This window comes from Micromesistius poutassou, assembly GCF_964030765.1.
Source record: "Micromesistius poutassou genome assembly, chromosome: 20".
Classification (NCBI taxonomy): domain Eukaryota; kingdom Metazoa; phylum Chordata; class Actinopteri; order Gadiformes; family Gadidae; genus Micromesistius; species Micromesistius poutassou.
This window is the reverse complement of record NC_140290.1, coordinates 717982-736359: the sequence shown is the minus strand read 5'-3', so window position 1 is coordinate 736359 and position 18378 is coordinate 717982. Positions and strand designations below refer to the sequence as shown.

At 45.0% G+C, this 18378-nt stretch overlaps 1 protein-coding gene across 1 annotated transcript in view; it reads left to right on the top strand.

The window, feature by feature from the left end:
• Positions 1–12: 12 nt before the first annotated feature.
• cpsf1 (cleavage and polyadenylation specific factor 1) overlaps positions 13–18378 on the top strand; it is a 23476-nt gene continuing 5110 nt past the window's right edge. Inside the window, exons 1-27 of the mRNA XM_084484880.1 lie at positions 13–118; positions 527–719; positions 823–850; positions 949–1082; positions 1301–1381; positions 1497–1648; positions 1878–2024; positions 2335–2474; positions 5290–5400; positions 5502–5595; positions 7193–7280; positions 7989–8126; positions 9323–9374; positions 9458–9531; positions 9627–9701; positions 10217–10297; positions 11277–11372; positions 12171–12380; positions 12471–12612; positions 14650–14828; positions 14977–15119; positions 16251–16431; positions 16595–16801; positions 17096–17182; positions 17289–17429; positions 17713–17865; positions 18056–18172. Of these exons, the coding sequence (XP_084341006.1) occupies positions 576–719; positions 823–850; positions 949–1082; positions 1301–1381; positions 1497–1648; positions 1878–2024; positions 2335–2474; positions 5290–5400; positions 5502–5595; positions 7193–7280; positions 7989–8126; positions 9323–9374; positions 9458–9531; positions 9627–9701; positions 10217–10297; positions 11277–11372; positions 12171–12380; positions 12471–12612; positions 14650–14828; positions 14977–15119; positions 16251–16431; positions 16595–16801; positions 17096–17182; positions 17289–17429; positions 17713–17865; positions 18056–18172 (3195 nt within the window). The 5' untranslated portion in view covers positions 13–118; positions 527–575. The remainder of the gene's footprint in view (positions 119–526; positions 720–822; positions 851–948; positions 1083–1300; positions 1382–1496; positions 1649–1877; positions 2025–2334; positions 2475–5289; positions 5401–5501; positions 5596–7192; positions 7281–7988; positions 8127–9322; positions 9375–9457; positions 9532–9626; positions 9702–10216; positions 10298–11276; positions 11373–12170; positions 12381–12470; positions 12613–14649; positions 14829–14976; positions 15120–16250; positions 16432–16594; positions 16802–17095; positions 17183–17288; positions 17430–17712; positions 17866–18055; positions 18173–18378) is intronic.

Here is an 18378-nt window from a genome sequence, read left to right as displayed (position 1 = left end):
TACACAACACGCCTCTATAATGACAACAGCGTTAACCTAGCCTGCTGCGACTCATTGGAGATGTGCAGTCTTTAAAGGAAACCGTAGCCTGGAAAGTCAAATAAGGAATTTACCTTAGGTATGTTCAAGCAAGCATTGTGTAGAAATATAAAAAAGGTTCCTTAACCGTTTGGTGTGGTGCACCCAGACTTTAAAAGCTGGCTACATAAGCTAGCTTTATTAGCTAGGTTAGCAAGCCAAGCTACCGGTTCTCTGCACACATGGGTTATTTACACTGTCACTATTAAATAATTGCTACACACAAATATAATGTATACATTATCGTTCAGGGCAAATGCACTAAGAAAATGTTTCATTTTAGGACACACGCTGGTGTCGGTCACTTTACTCTGCATTTGAGGATGAATGGGTTCGTGGTTGTATGAGACAAGGTTGTTGCAATGGCGCCCCATTGGCCGAATGCGAAGCATATGTGACTAGATTGATGTAAAATATGTTTCACAGTTGTTGGTGTTCTCCATTGTAGCTCATAGTGAGGTGAATCGCCTGTCGGGTGTGGAGGTCCACTGTCCAGTATGTATGCTGTGTACAGGCAAGCGCACACTCCCACTGCAGTGGAGTTCTCTGTCTACTGCAACTTCATCTCCAACAAGGAGAAGAATTTGGTTGTTGCGGGAACATCTCAGCTCTATGTCTACAGGATAATCCATGATGTGGAGGTGAAAAGGCCACTTATATTATAAGTGCATTTACATTGAATTATATATATTCAAAAATAGTTCTTCCTTTTAAATCCTAATCAATTTGTATCATTGTTTTTAGACTACCTCAAAGACTGAAAAGGCTCTGGGTATGTCCACATGTCTTCCTCTGATAAGGTTATTGTCACATGTAAATAGCCATGATTTTATCTACTTTTGGGCTGACTTGATTCTTCTCTCATAACAGATGCCAAGACCCGGAAGGAGAAGCTGGAGCAGGTGGCCTCCTTCTCTCTCTTTGGCAATATCATGTCCATGGCCAGCGTCCAGCTGTCGGGAGCCAACAGGGATGCACTGCTGCTCAGCTTCAAAGATGCTAAGGTACCAGCATCTGGGAAGTTGTACAATCAAGGGTTGGCTTTTATGTTGTGCGCACTAATATACTTTCACAACATAGTCATGTCATTTATTCAATGTTCTTGACAATACAAGAGTGTCCAAAATGATCAGAAACATGTCAAAATATTGTCATACCATAAATGGAAAAACATGACAAAAAATATTTGTTAAATGTACCTACATCTCTTCATGTTTTCTAGTTGTCAGTGGTGGAGTATGACCCAGGCACGCATGACCTGAAGACTCTTTCTCTTCATTTCTTTGAGGAGCCAGAACTCAGGGTAAGTCACGCTCTCTCCCTCTCTTTCTATCTCCCTTTTCTTTCCTACTATTACTTCAACTGCTATGACCAGCTTTTGCTGCTACATTGCCATGCTTTTGCCTTCTGTTCCTCAGGATGGATTTGTGCAAAATGTCCACACCCCCATGGTACGAGTGGACCCTGAGAACCGCTGTGCTGTGATGCTGGTTTACGGCACTAAACTGGTTGTGTTGCCGTTCAGAAAGGACACTCTGACGGATGAACAGGAGGGGGGCGTTGGCGAAGGGTATGCATACGTACACACACACACACACACACACACACACACACACACACACACACACACACACACACACACACACACACACACACACACACACACACACACACACACACACACACACACACACACACACACACACGTGTTAACTCCCAAGAGTGGATATACTGTATTTGGTTGCATAGATGTTTGTAGTGGATTTCAAATAGATGTTCCCGCTCTCTTTCTTCTCCAGGCCCAAGTCCAGCTTCCTTCCCAGCTACCTCATTGATGTCCGCGAGCTGGATGAGAAATTGCTCAACATCATCGACATGAAGTTCCTCCATGGCTACTATGAGCCCACCCTGCTCATCCTCTTTGAGCCAAACCAAACGTGGCCTGGGTGAGTTCTGCAGTGCTTCCAGGCAAATTTTTTTTCCAGTCCAATTTTAGTTTTACTTTTAATTTCTCTGTTTAATCAGCGTCTCTTATTTATGATGTGTACTGTGTGTGCAGTCTTTAAGACTATTTCATTAAAACAGAAAACTCTAACTTGACTATTTTAAATATGAAAACGTGGTGTTTTTAAAATCGTCATATTCAACAACACTTTCATTTAAAAAATAATAAGAAAAAAAACGTCATTTCAAATGTAATGTAAATGGGGGATAATGTGTTCATGGTCAAATTGTGTGCGTTTGTGTGTCTGGCAGCCGCGTGGCTGTGCGTCAGGACACGTGCAGCATTGTGGCCATCTCCCTCAACATCATGCAGAAGGTGCACCCGGTCATCTGGTCCCTCACTAACCTGCCCTTTGACTGCACTCAGGTCATGGCTGTTCCCAAGCCGATCGGTGAGAGAGCCCTGAGCCCCTTGATTGGAGGGAGCCTGGGGCAGGGGTGGAGGGGTTAGGGAATAGGGAAAAGATCCAGGGACCAAACTGTAACATCATGTAACATGTATCATCATGTATCATGTAACGCTGGATGCAACTAGTCTGCTCCTCTCATTCCCTTTTTTTGAAGCTGATTTATTACATTATAAAATTGCAGTTTTATTTTTCTCATTTTTTCTTAAAGGTCCCATCATCCCATGGCATGAAAATTTCACTTTATGAGGTTTTCTAACATTAATATGAGTTCCCCTAGCCTGCCTATGGTCCCCCAGTAGCTAGAAATTGCATTAGGTGTAAAACAAGCACTAGGTATCCTGCTCCGCCTCGACTCGTAGTAGGGGTTATCTCAGCCATGGTTGAGAAGGAATTGGGGGGAAAGGAACTTTGGCTTTGACTCCCTATAGTAAGTACTAATACTAAGTACATGAACTGCAACATGGAGGAGAAAGGGATTGTTGCCCGTGACTGTCTCCTGCCGGAGCCCCACTGCCCGCTGCCGAGGTGGTGATGCCTCGGCAGCCTCCGGCGGGAGCCAATCGCGGGAAACAATCCCTTTCTCCTCCATGTCGCGGTTCAGTCTACTTCAGATTGATGTGGAAGAACCAGAGACGTTGGAGAACCCGACGGAAGTGGTTTGAGATTCATAATAGAGATTCAAAATCATCTGGAGGCGCACACAGCTTTTGGCCGTGATAATATATTATATGATATTGATATCTATCTATGTATAATATGATATTATTTAGTAATGGAGCTCCAGGACTCCCGCCGGAGCACCCGGAGTGTTCTAGAATATTTACAGAACACGGCCAAAAGCTGTGTGCGCCTCACCATTGTGATACATCCACTGTAAACACTAGCGCATAGCCACAAGCTGCTCAGGGCCACACCCCCACCCTCCACCTTGACCCGCCTCTAAAAAACTGCACGTTTGTGGAAAGCTCATTGTGGGACTGGCTCGTAGTGGCTGTAATTCTGCACCAAGGCTGAATTTCTTGAACGTCTTCAAGTACTGTATTAGGGGCCCACTAACAGCTATATAAAAGCATTCATAAAGTAGCATGCCATGGGATCTTTAAAAACTATATGGATGGTTTCCCCTTGGACCAGCCTGAGCCTCCACTGATTTAAGTTTCTATACGTCGGTGGCAGCGGTGCTGTCATGATGACACAGTCGGTGTGTGTATTACTGTGTAATAGTCGACTCAATAGTGAACCCTACTGGCACTGATTCCGATTGGTTTGGGGTGGGTGCGGCTACTTTTTAACTTGGAGAGATGGCATCAGCAGCTGCAGTAGTTCGCAATTGGTCTGTCGGTACTATTATGCACACCAAACTTGACCGCTGTCAAGGAAAGTGGATTTTTTGCCTGATTCACATCTTTCTTATCACTCCGCAAGTAGTCCGGTAACTTATCACCCCCAGTGTGTTCGGTTGCTAAGCGACGTCAACGTCTTTGGCGGACTATTTCTCTGCTGATCAACACTACGAATGCTAATTGTAAAAAGACACACCGTGTGAAGATATTTTTTTGTTTTGGCAAGTAGCCGTGTAATAAGCGTGATAATGTATAGAGCGTTGCTGGTCATTATCGAAAATAATACACTTCAGGGTGAAGCAAGACACCTCCGCTTCGCGTCAGGGTCCGGTTCACCCTGTCAGGGCTTAATTTCCCAATAATGACCGGCATTCTGTGCATTATCCCTTACATATCAGCACTCTCTCTCTCTCCCAACAGTCTTGGCTGCGCACTCTCATTCAAATACGTATTGTTTGCGGTGGAGGAGGGGATAGATATAAAGACCGGACGAGAAACTGACGTTGCTGTGCTGTCCTCCTTCTTCTTAATTGAAGGAGCAGGCAGAGAAAAGCTCTCTCCTGCTGGGCTTTCATTAAAATCAAATACATAAAAATGTCGCCGCCGGTCCAGTTGTGTCAGGTGTGCGCAAGAGACATACGGACGTACGCTTACCACTTTTTTAAATGCCACATATACAGTACATTCGGATCGCATGATAGGAATACATCTATTCCGATTATAAATCTAATCAGATCAGAAGTGTCCACGTAAACGCGGCTACTGACTATAATTTACTATAATTATATTAAATTGTCTCTTCTAATATTTCATTAGTTTGATCATATAGCCTGATATCAACTCAACTCTAAATCATTTCAAAATATATATACTGCCCCATAAGATGTGCGTAGCCTTTGCGCTGCAGGGTAGGCTATAAAATATGGTGAAAGAAAACGCAGGGTTTGAGTATAGATACACAAATCAGTCTTTCCTATACATAGGATTTATGGGATGAATTTTGATGAATGTGCCCCCACTCAATTAGATAAGGCAAAAAAATAATAATAATAATCGCCTTGTCATCGGCAACTTGAGACAATCGACAATCTATTGATGGAATCCATCTAACCATCTAAAATTCCGATGGTTGATTCTATCGACTATCGGCCCATCCCTAATAGCCCGTTAAACAAAGTCTAAAAGGGCTTCTCAGCCCCCATTGACCAAAAACAATTCTGAAAGAGTATAATCAGATTTAGGGTTAGGGTTGATTAATATTTATGTCACCAGCAAGACATAAATTGCTGAGAGATTTTGTTGTTCCTTTATAAAGATCTATATGCAAATGTAAAATTCACTACCCGCAAAAGCAGTACAAAATAGAATTTGTTACATTAATGTAACTGTATTGTGTAAGAAAGTTGCCATGTTTACAATTCAACAGTGTCTTCATTATGGTGCATCACATGCAGGTGGCGTGGTGGTGTTTGCTGTGAATTCATTGCTGTACCTCAACCAGAGCGTTCCACCATTCGGAGTTTCCCTCAACTCTCAAACGACCGGGACCACAGCCTTCCCACTGCGTGAGTGTTCTGGCCTACATCGACCCCGGCTCTGTCTGTATGTTTGCATGGTGTGATTCATGGTCATCCATGAATAATCTGACCATGTCTTCATTGACCAGGTGTGCAGGAAGAGGTGAAGATCTCCCTGGACTGCTCACAGTCCTCCTTCATCGGCCATGACAAGATGGTGATCTCACTGAAGGGAGGTGAAATGTGAGTTAGGTGCCAGAAGGGTTAATGCTGCATGAAATCTTTCTCAGCCACAATGCTATGGAAATATACATATGCAGTGATGTTGGAGATTGATACCACCAAAAATGGTGGGAAAGATGGATTTCCCTTATCAAAACTCAAAACCCTCATAATGTAGCGAACTGCCAATCTCTATTTTACACATGGATTAAAAAGTGAAACCCCGCAATACTCAGAGAGGGTTACGCTTCTAGGACACTTGCATAAAACACCACGGTGTGTGAGTGCAGTCCTAAACAAGGCTAGGGTGACCTATTGCTAAGCTTGCAAGCTAGTCATGTGGATTTAGGGAGTTGGTCTTAAGGGAGGGGTGGAATTATTTTCAGTTGGATACTTTCAAAATCTCTATACTCCAATTAATAGCATACAGTGAATCTACCTCTACGCATTTCATTATCGAAATTAATAGTTATGATTCATATTTTATAAAGCGCCTTTCTCACACTGAAGTACGCTTTACAGACAACAGATAACAGATAAAAATATATTTAATTATTTATTCATACAGGCATACCTTCATACATGCATACAAACGTACTAGTATACATACATAGCAGTGGAGGCTTCTCCAGTGAGGAGAGGGAGGAAGATCCTCCTTAACATTGTTGAGAATAAAAAGTGTAGATTGCCCAGATTACTGTAATGAATTAATGCCAGGGATCTGAATCTCGTCCGTCAACGTCTATTCACGAATAGGCTGGAGCCCTGGCTGCGCTATGAACCAATAAGCAGGAGCCCTGGCTGTGGAGCAGCCTGGAGGCAGGGTTTATCCCCTTCTCTAGGCTACGAGAACCAACGAACCCGCTCGTATGCCCGCTACTGTTTGTTGCGGTACAGTGCGGCTCTGTTCACTTATATTGGTGTTTCCACCGAGTGGTGCAGTTCGGTTCGCTTATATTGGTGTTTCCACCGCCAAAAGTCAGCCAAAATGAACGTGTAAAAAAGTCTACCTATTTTTCGGTACTCCACCGTTGGGTTACCAAGCCATCTGAAAGGGGGCGAAAACGTGGAGTTACACTCGCCGTTATTCTGAAATCACTTAAAAAATATCCCGTTTGGTATGACCAGGTCACTGATATCTTTGCAACACAAACAGCGAGGAGGATTGACTTGATCTATAAATGAAGTCCCTCAATCTTATTTGACCAACATTCTGAAACACCCATTAACATCCACATTTGCCTCAAACAATGTTAAGCTTACAGCCCATGTCAATAGTGTTGAAATTATGTTCTTGTTGTTCGTTTAATTGTTTGTTACTCTGACCGTTCTGTTCAATATTGTGGAAAGGATGTTAATGAATGATTCAGAGCATGATGCATTTTAAATGGCATTCACTTTGGATTTGTATAAATTTTATTCACATAATTATCCCTCCCTGCTATTTTGTCGTTCACCAAAACACCCTGAAACAACTTGATTCTCACATACTTATGCCACCATACGCCACTAACAGTGCAAGCAGGCCAATGGCAACCAAGCGCACAATCCTTCCTCACTCACTTTTAAAACCACCAGCCGCCATTGATACATAGTGACGTCCTGTTCCTCCCTCCAGCTACGTGCTGACCCTCATCACCGACGGCATGCGGAGTGTGCGAGCCTTCCACTTTGACAAGGCGGCCGCCAGCGTCCTGACCACCTGTGTGAGTGAAGTGGCACTAGACCGCTGGGATAGAAGTCAATCTTAATCAACAAACATTGATTATTTCCTCACATTTCATATGCTAACAATTTCATCATCACTAATTACGATAGGCAGCTGTGGCCTACTGGTTAGGGCTTCAGCCTTTAAACCGAAGGGTTGCCGGTTCGATCCCCAAACCAGTAGGAAAAATGTGGGCGGGGTTAGGTGCCTTGCCTTGAGCAAGGCACCTAACCTAACCCTAGTGTGTGCTTCACCTCACTGTGTGTTCACTGTATGCTCTGTGTGTTTCACTAATTCACGGATGGGATAAATGCAGAGACCAAATTCCTTGTATGTGTGAGCATACTTGGCCAAAAAAGTTGTCTTGTCTTCTCTTGTTTTGTCTTGAGGTTAGTTATCAGAAATAGACCGCTTGAAATGTAAGGGGCGGATTAATTCTAGAACTGTCTTATAGATATGAATTAACATACATTCTAAGTAACTGGGATATTTATTGCTCAAATGCAGTAAGACGGGGGTTAAAAAACTTTGAGGCTCTGACTCCCCTTGACTTTATTATACGAGTATATCATAGTCAATGTACTGCACTTCTTGAAGCAACAGTCACTCGGCTCAAAGAGAATAATGAGTGCTGATGCTTAGCCAGTCCACTAGACGATGTATGAGAAGGACGTGGTTTGCAGCGTTGCGTTCTCCCCTCCACCAGATGATGTCCATGGAGCCCGGCTACCTGTTCCTCGGCTCCCGCCTGGGCAACTCTCTGCTGCTGAAGTACACGGAGAAACTGCAGGAGGCCCCCGCCGAGGAGGGCCAGCAGGAGAAGGAGAGGGACAAAGACAAGCCGGTAGGGTGCCTGTTATATGTGGGGTCCTTCTTTCAGCTCAAGTGGACTCTGTCTAGCCTCGTGAGACCATCTGATCTCAGTCCTTATTCAGTTTCTCTCTGCACATCAGTCCAGCCCTAAATTCTCTCTCCCCATCATTTCCCGAAATTTGGAGATGATGGGGTTTCAGTGTTATGTACTGAAGCGCTCAGTTGTAGTCCAGGTCGAACAAGGAGCGGGGAGAGTTTCAAAACAATGGCAATGCCTGAGGGAGGGTAGAATTCTACGGACCAATCACATTTATCTTGGAAAAATGAAATGGAAATGGACTGAATAACGATGTTGAAAGAACATAATTTTGCACAGAAGTCTATTCTTTCGTTGAATTGCCAAAAAACACCGTAAACGGATAATCCAGTGTCTGGACGCCATTTAAGAAAACATGGTGTTTACAATCAATAATTGGGAGCTAAGCTAGGGTTTCAGAGGCGTGGGTAAATTGCAATCAGAAAACACTTTCTTTGTCGCCATCTGGTGGGCGTATAGTGCAATTGTGATTGTTTGGCTTGGTGTCATACAATTCTATTCGCCCTGACCTTTCAATACAGGGGTCAAACTATACAATGGGTCCTCAAGATATTTACCTGTTTGTGTCTCATCAAGTTTATATTGTAAATTCTGCGTCGGTTTTATTGGTTTTATATTTATTTGGCAATTTCTCATGGACCTCTACCAAATTTAAATATTTTCTCTACTTCACTTTATTGGCATCAAATATTGACCCAAGTACTCCTCAGATGTTGTGCTATGGCCCTATAATACTTTGTATTCTAAAGCTATTCTAGCATTATTCACTCTAACCAAGTAGTATCCACATTGAATATTTCACTTGCACAAAATCTAACAGTGTGTTTTTTCTTTTACAACATTACATTTTGCAGTGGTGTAGAGGGTTAATTTGGGTTGGATATTTTCTGAATAAAACTAGGAAATAGTCCTAGTGATGAATAAGTTAATATCTGGAAGGGTTCACAGGGGTAACTTCTGTCTGTGTTGATAATTTGTCAGAATATTCAAGGTATTGTATCTTACCTTTATTCCTATATTGATATTGTACACCCCCTCTCCGCCACAGAGCATTATCAAACACTTTAAAGCATTGCATGAAGCAGTGTTACGTTGGATATTGAATCCGTTGTGCGTTTGCTTGTTGTCAGGAGGAGCCACCTAGCAAGAAGAAGAGGATGGACACTTCGGCCAACTGGACCGGTACGTAGATGAGATTCTGTTATGTATTGGAATGATGCCTCTAGAATATAGGTTTCCCATCATTCATTTTTCACTTCTTTCAGATGAGGTGGATGAGATCGAAGTGTATGGCAGTGAGGCCCAGTCAGGCACTCAACTGGCCACCTACTCTTTTGAGGTAAAATAATCTGTTTCCTTGGCTGTCATGTGCCTAAATGGTCTGGATTATAGTCATAGCATTGGACCTAATCTTCCCCTTTCATTCGTCCACAGGTGTGCGACAGCATCCTCAACATTGGACCTTGTGCTAATGCCTCCATGGGCGAGCCGGCCTTTCTGTCTGAAGAGGTATTTGTGTGTCACTGCAGAACGGCCACAGCCTTTCTGAGGCACTTCTCAAAGGGGAAGTTCAGCCAGTTAACCCATTGAGTGGGAACAAGTTATCGTTAACAAAAATCATTGTTAACAAAATCGAATAACACTGAATATATTGGAAGTTAGTTAAACTTCATTATTGAAATAATTACTCTTTCCCAACACCCCAATGGTTGGCTCATGGCTCGATGTGTTTAATTGATGAACTGATACTTTAGTACCGTGAGATTTTTTTTTACCAACTCTTTGGTGTAAACGTGTTAACAAAGTAACTTGAAACCATTTCAGCAGTCTTTCTCTATACGGTTGATCATTATTGTAATGACATGACTTAGTTTGTAGAAGTACTTGGAAGGGAGGGGGGTGTGTCACCACCTTATAATTTCTTCTCGCTCAGCAGCAGTGCTGAGATCATCTGCATAGTTTTATTTTATTAATGTGCGATTGTAATGTACAAAGGAATTCACCCCTCCCTTGTCTGTCCTTAGTTCCAGAGCAACCCTGAGCCTGACCTGGAAGTGGTGGTGTGCTCAGGTTTCGGCAAGAATGGTGCTCTGTCTGTGCTTCAGGTAAATATCGGATTGCACTGCAATATGCATGTGCGTGTGTGTGTGTGTGTGTGTGTGTGTGTGTGTGTGTGTGTGTGTGTGTGTGTGTGTGTGTGTGTGTGTGTGTGTGTGTGTGTGTGTGTGTGTGTGTGTGTGTGTGTGTGTGTGTAGACAGTTGCTACTGCACTGTGGCTCTAACGTGCAGTGGCGAGGGCCGTCTGCTGCAGGTTGAGCCATGCTGGTGCTACACTAAATTAAAGCCTGGGTTTACCAGGGCAGCCTCAGAGAACAACGGGCCTGCCTGTAACACCCCAGGGACAGTCTGGGCAGGCTGACTCCAAATATCCTCTCTGTGTGATACAGTCATGATGAATAACACCCTTCATTTCATTGTTGGAACACTCATCAAGTGTCTTTGTAACACAAAGGAGGTTCACTGGACCAGGAGAGCAGGTTCTGTCATTCTTCTAACAAAGCCAATTTTGATTTGCTGCCAACTCTGAATAGATTTAAACTTGTTTAAGTCTGTGGTAGCTGCTCTTGGATTATCAAGCAACACAAAGTATGATTTACAGATTTACAAGTTAATAAGGTGCAATTGGTGCAAGACTAAATGGAGGATTATATTGGATCGTGCCAAGACAACCAAAACACACAAGCCAGCTTTGTATTGTTGTATTGTTATGTGGTTTGTAGGCTTATAGGCTAGAGGGAGCTGTCTTTATAGAGCGGCACTCAGAGATGCTTGCAAGCATGATGGAATTGGGATCCAATCCAAAAACAAACTTCAGCTGTAGAGAAAGTTACCTTGTTTCAATATGGATGCAAATTAACTTTCAGTCTGCAAGTAAAGTTGTATTCTGGTGTATTTGTACTGTATATGAGACAACCCCCCCCCCCCGACCTGTTGGCCTGCCTCTTGACGTTCCTCTCGTTCCTCTCTTGCGGGGCACCCTGCTGGTCCACGTGGGCATGGTGTGGTCTCAATTCGGTCCCCAAGAGGAGCATCAGACCGCAGGTGGTCACCACCTTCGAGCTGCCTGGCTGCCACGACATGTGGACGGTCATCTCCAACGAGGCCAAAGACGACAAAAAAGTAGCCGGGTTTGGATAACCTTTTCCACATGATTGAATGTATTCTCCAGCCCCTCATATCCCTCCTACTTATTGTATGTTGTACGTCCTGGCACTTAATGTATGTTGTACGTCCTGGCACTGAATGTACGCACTTATTGTATGTCGTACTTTGTTATAGTACTTAGTTGTGTAGCATCTTATCCCAACTATCATTGTTGTGTACGGGGAATGGGTTAACCTAGCGATTGTGAGTGCTTGGCACTTGGTTCTATGAACATCCTTACTGTACCGACAGCAATATATTGTTTCACCTTCTTCTGACAAATGTTCTTATTGTAAGTCGCTTTGGATAAAAGCGTCTGCTAAATGCCCTGAATATAAAATGTCAATGTATTCTTAAGTTTACTTTTACAGTAGAGCTGTCTTATCATTTTTTGGGGGGAGTTAGTGAAGGGGTTGAAAAATATCTAATTATCTTTGATTTGCTATTAATACAATACCTTTTTGACAGCGGTGTAATCAAGACAAATCCAGGTGTCACCCATTGTGCGAATTATGGACCTGGTCCCATTATGTACCAGGGCACAGGTAGTAGACTTACCTAGGTAAGTCTAGTTCCTGTGCCCTGGCACATAATGGGAAATGATTAAGGAAAAGACGAACAATGAATGGAAATCGTTTTTAATCAAGCCTTTTAGTAAAGAAATAAATAGTGGAAATATACAAAAATATATAGATATTTACATATATATTTCAGACAACTTGGTATTGATCAAGGGCTCGTAAGCATTTATGTATTGTGTATTAAACCCACCAGTCGGTGAAAAAGGAGGACTCAGGGGACAAAGGAGAGAAGGAGGCGTCGGAGCGCGGTGAGGGGGAGGATGAGGAGGAGGAGGGGGAGGCTGGCGAGGAGAAGGAGCAGGTGGTGAAGGAGGAGGAGGGGGCCAAAGAGGAGAAGCCCGCTGTGGAGGAGGACAAGAAGAATCACGGCTTCCTCATCCTGAGCCGAGAGGACTCCACCATGGTATGCACGCGCACCATGTAGACACGTCCACCCTTTTGATTGGCCTCGTAACCTGTCACTCCAACCGTGCATGCCCTGTCCTGCCTGCAGATCCTGCAGACGGGGCAGGAGATCATGGAGCTGGACACCAGCGGCTTTGCCACGCAGGGACCCACCGTGTTTGCGGGCAACATCGGGGACAACAAGTACATCATCCAGGTGTCGCCTATGGGCATACGCCTGCTGGAAGGAGGCAAGTCCATACATGGTTCTAATTTAACCTGGGAAAGACCTCATATTTGAGAGCATTTGTCATTTCACTTTGTCATTTGTTAGAAATGCTATAGCCATCAATAAGCTTTACTTAACTGTATGAGACAATATAGATTTAAGATGGCTCCCGACTTAATTCCGACCATCTCTCCCCTGATTGGTCCGGGAATCCATCTTGCCTGTCAATCACAGGTGTTTGAAATGCAACCCTGGTGGAGAAACCAAGATTTAGTTTAGTTAAAGGTCCCATGGCATGAAAATGTCACTTTATGAGGTTTTCTAACATTAATGAGTTTGGTACGTACCTCGTTTTTAAGTCACGGTTCGGTATGTTTTTCGGTACAGCAGTTTTTATTATTTTATTTTTATTTAAAAATTTGATTTTGATTTATTAAATTGTATCACAAATCAAATACAATTCAGGATAAAAACACAATAAAGTCCAGGACTTATTTCCATTGTGGTCCTCATCAGGACAAGACAAGACACTCAGAGTGTGTGATAATCAATAAAAAGGATATTAAAAAAAAAAAAAAAAAACTTTTTTTTTTTTTAAACGTGCATCAAGCCGTTAGAGTGAAGTACACTTTGTTAATTGGATAACCATTCTGCTGTTGGTGTTATGGTGCATAACACGCAACACAATAACACAAGCGTAAAGCTGCATAAAGCTCCCATTTGGTGCAAAGACTAGACTGCGTCGGGTTCTCTGACGTCTCTGGTATTTCCACAACGAGACTCGTAGTGGGGGTTATCTCGGCCATGGTTGAGAAGGAATTGGGAACGGCAACATGGAGGAGAAAGGGATTGTTGCCTGCGATTGTTGCCCGGAATTGGCCGCCAGAGCCCTGCTGCCCGCTGCTGAGGCATCACCAGGGTCAGCACGTGGAAATCTCATTGTGGGACTGGCTCGTAGTGGCTGTAATTTTGCACCAAGGCTGAATTTCTTGAACGTCTTCAAATACTGTATAAGGGGCCCACTAACACCTATATAAAAGCATACATAAAGTAGCATGCCGTGGGATCTTTAAGTCTCAAAAATCTCTACCTCTTCTGCCCTCTCTCTTTAAAACTCAAATCTCTCCCACAGCTGCTCTGACTGTACCGGGGTGTAAATCGGAGCCTTCATGACGATTCGATACAATATCGATTTCTTAAACACCCACTCTCACTCTCCCAGCTCATATCCTCTGCCTTCCCCCCTGACTCTGCCCCCTCTTCCCCTGACGACAATGTCATCATGCTCAACTCCATCCTTTCTGACTCCCTTGCCCCCTGGAAAACGTCCTCTGTCTCATTCACCAACTCCGCCCCCTGGTACACCCCGGAACTCCGCACCATGAAACAGATTGGCCGCCAACTCGAACGTCTATACAAACAAACCCGCCTCACCGTTCACACCAAAGCCTACAAACATCACATCTCCTCCTACCGTGACGCTATCCAAGCACCAACCGGAACCCCCGCATCCTGTTCTCCACCGTCAACAAACTGCTCCAGCCGCCGGACATCAATCCACCCTCCTCACCTGACCTCTGTTACTCTTTCCTCCTCGCCTTTAACAATAAAATCTCCCAAATCACACAGCTCCCCGACTGCCGCTGTCAGTAACTCCTCCACCCACACCATTCCTGTCCCCCCCCCCCCGACCACCCGCCCTCCCCTTCTCTCACTGCCTTCTCCCCTGTTGACTCCTCCCACATTTTGAACATCATCACTGTGTCCAAGACAACCACCTGCTCTCTCGACCCCCTCCCAACGACTAACCAAGGCTTGCCTCCCTGTCCTCATTCCCCACCTCACCACCCTCTTCAATCAGTCTCTATCCCATGGTCATGTTCCCTCTGTCTACAAACTTGCCTCCGTCACCTCCATCCTCAAAAAGCCCACCCTTGATCCAGCCAACCTCTCCAACTACCGCCCCATCTCCAACCTGCCGTTCCACACACAACTACCGGTTGTGCATCACAGCTGATTTCACTTGAATTAAAGTCTAAATGTCTTTGTTTACCACCAGTCACCCAGCTGCACTTCATCCCCGTGGACCTGGGCTCCCCCATCGTGCACTGCTCCGTGGCCGACCCCCACGTGGTCATCATGACGGCGGACGGCGCCGTCACCATGTTTGTGCTGAAGAGCGACTCGTACCTGGGCAAGACACACAGGCTGGCCCTGCAGAAGCCCCACATCTCCACCGTGAGTCCCTGGGCCTCTCCTCTCAACTGCCCCAATTCAATAGGATTTCACTATCCTGTATACACATACAACATATACATGTTATTATGCTCACATTTCTCTCTTTCTTTCTTTCTTTCTTTCTTCTCCCCCCCTCCCCCCTTGGCAGCAATCCCGCGTGATCTCACTGTGTGCATACCGTGATGTGAGCGGGATGTTCACCACGGAGAACAAGATGGTGAGCTGCCCGGTCCGGGACGACATGGTGTGCCGCAGCCTGTCCGAGTCCGAGACCGTCTTCCAGGAGCTGAGGTAAGTCGTGCCTGAAAGCGGTGGACCCACACTCGTTTTCCTTTTGTTTTAAAGTGTTGAAATAAGTCTTATATAATCCTCAATATGGTACACTAAGCTATTTTATAACAGTGACTGAAATAAGACATTTAGAGAAAACGGGTGTAAAATCCTATGTTTTGCTCTTCCTCTGCAACCAATTTATGAACTTTTTTTTTTTTTCTCTTCGGCAAACTCAAGTCGTGTCATAGCCAGATGTCGAAGTGCACTACAACATCACGCCGCGGTGTCTGTGTGGCGCTCTGTCTGAAGCAGTTGATGTTGATGGTGCGTCCGAAAGAGAGAGTTAAGCTTCTCGGACACTTATTGTTTAACTGTGGTGATGCCAGAGTCGCATTTCATATCCGACATTGCTCAGACACCACTACGGTACTACACGTTGGCGAGCAATCCTATTTTAGTATGAGCAACAACATGCATTGGCAAATGCTTTATTTTGGAGGTTAGATAACAACTTTATTAATCCCCCAGAGGGTGACTATCTTTGTTTCAACGGCCCAGCAGCAGTGGAAAACACAGGATAAAATACAATAATAATAAAAATATAAAGTAGTAATTTAATTATATATCCTATTCAAAACTAGGCCAAAATTCATGTAAACATATTATAAAAAAAACTTGTTTAAAAATGACTTTTGTGCATGATCAAGTGTTGATGACAGTATGAGGTTGTGTATAGTAGTAAGTATAGAACATATGGGGGTAGATTTGTCTCAACAGAATAAGATCTCTGCGTAGTGCGTACATTTGAAATCCCTGTTCACATGTGAAATCTGTTTGATAATATATTGCCAGTCCGTGTGACCAGACTATCCCTGCATACATGTGTAATCTATCTGTATAGTGACACTTCATGTGTAGTACAGAGTGTACGCGTTTAACTGTAAACATAAAACCATTTAACACAAAAATGAATCGTCTCCCATTAGAATAGCTCAACGAGGGACAGAAATGGTAAACAACATTCTGTGTGTGTGTGTGTGTGTGTGTGTGTGTGTGTGTGTGTGTGTGTGTGTGTGTGTGTGTGTGTGTGTGTGTGTGTGTGTGTGTGTGTGTGTGTGTGTGTGTGTGTGTGTGTGTGTGTGTTCCTAGCCACTCGATGGACGACGAGGAAGAGATGCTGTACGGAGACTGCAACGCGGAAATGGCCGCCAACCGGGACGACCCCAACCGCGGCTCCACCACCTCGGCCCCCGCCGGCAGCGAGGGGAGCGGGGGCAAAGCCGAGCCCACCCACTGGTGCATGATAGTCCGCGAGAACGGTGTGATGGAGGTACCGCTCATTCACACACACTCACATGCTTTGAACCATCGCCATGGGTACATAACATTGATTACGGTACCGAACATGGAAATCTATGTATCGTGATCGTACAACCTGTACAAGAGAATCATGAATCAAAATGCCTTGTTTCCTTTTCTGGATTGTTCTCTAGATCTATCAGCTCCCCGACTGGCGGCTGGTGTTCCTGGTGAAGAACTTCCCTGTTGGCCAGAGGGTGTTGGTGGACAGCTCCTCGGGCCAGTCGGCCACACAGGGGGAGGGTAAAAAAGAGGAGGTGACACGACAGGGAGAGATTCCTCTGGTCAAGGAGGTGACCCTGGTGTCGCTAGGCAACAACCACACCAGGCCCTATCTGCTGGTAAGCCCAGATAAAGGATTCAATGGGAAACCCTCTTCCTACTGTGCTACTCAATCTAATAATTGTACATTCTATATATTAGAATCTATATCTATCTATAGATATATCTATCTATATTAAATGCTTGATAATGGGAAGAAAATACAGGAGGATTGTCGTTTGGATCACTTGGGACTTGATGGCATTAGGCTAGAGAGATGAAATTCCACTATCCCGCTCTGTGCACTCACCACAACAGTACAACAGGGGAAGGACCTTGGTTCTTTGGGTAAAGTGTTTCCCTTTGTGACCCAGGTGCATGTGGACCAGGAGCTGCTCATCTACGAGGCCTTCCCTTACGACCAGCAGCAGGCCCAGAACCTCAAAGTGCGCTTCAAGAAGGTAAGGGCCCTCCAATCCGTCGACGTCTCGGATCACAGCGACCGCTGGAGAATGAATGGATCTCCTCCTCCCGTTTGAATTAAAAGCTCCCCACGGTTCTGCCTAGATGCCCCACAACATCAACTTCCGGGAGAAAAGGTCAAAGGTCAGGAAGGAACGGCGAGCCGATGGCGGGGAGGACGGAGTGGTCATCAAGAGCCGAGTGGCCCGGTTCCGGTACTTTGAAGACATCTCGGGGTACTCTGGGGTAAGGGCTGGGTTCCTGATGGGCCTTTTTACCAGATGTATCATGGTGGGAAGGTATATGTACAACCATATCTGATTTTGATATTCATTATGATGAAGCGTGAAGTGATGTAAGCTATCAGGCACAAACAGTTTTCAATCAAAATTCAAGACCAGAGTGAAGTACCTTACAGTAGACTATCAGAAGACTCGGTGGAAACATGCACAACGGCACAGTCCCTCAGGTCTCGCTCGCGTGACAAAGTGACCCTGGCTGACCTGAACTCCCCTCCCCTCTGCTCCAGGTGTTCATCTGTGGGCCGTCCCCTCACTGGATGCTGGTGACGTCGCGTGGCGCCCTGCGGCTCCACCCCATGACCATCGACGGCTCCATTGAGTCCTTCTCCCCCTTCCACAACATCAACTGTCCCAAAGGCTTCCTCTACTTCAACAAGCAGGTGAGCAACGCACGCACGCACACACACACAATTCTGCATGTACTTGCCTCTTCACTGTACTAAGTAGGGTTACTTTAGTAATACATTTCATTATTATTATCTATTTTTGTGTCAAACAATATGCAGTTATCTCCACTAAGGAAGCAGTACTAGGTATGTAACTGGAGTAAGTCCAATGTGTGTCCCCCAGGGAGAGCTGAGGATCAGTGTGCTGCCCACCTACCTGTCCTACGATGCCCCGTGGCCCGTCCGTAAGATCCCCCTGAGGTGCACCGTGCACTACGTCTCCTACCACGTGGAGTCCAAGGCAAGACACGCATTCATGCATTCACGCATACACACGTGGGGCGCCCCTAGGCTCACCGGGTAGAGCGCGTGCCATTAAGGCCCGGTCCTTACCGCAGCTACCCGGGTTTGATTCCTGCCCGTGGTCGTTTGCTCCATGTCCTCCCCCCGCTCTCTCCCATATCCTCCTGTCTTACTCACTCTACAATAAAAAGGATAAAAGCTTCA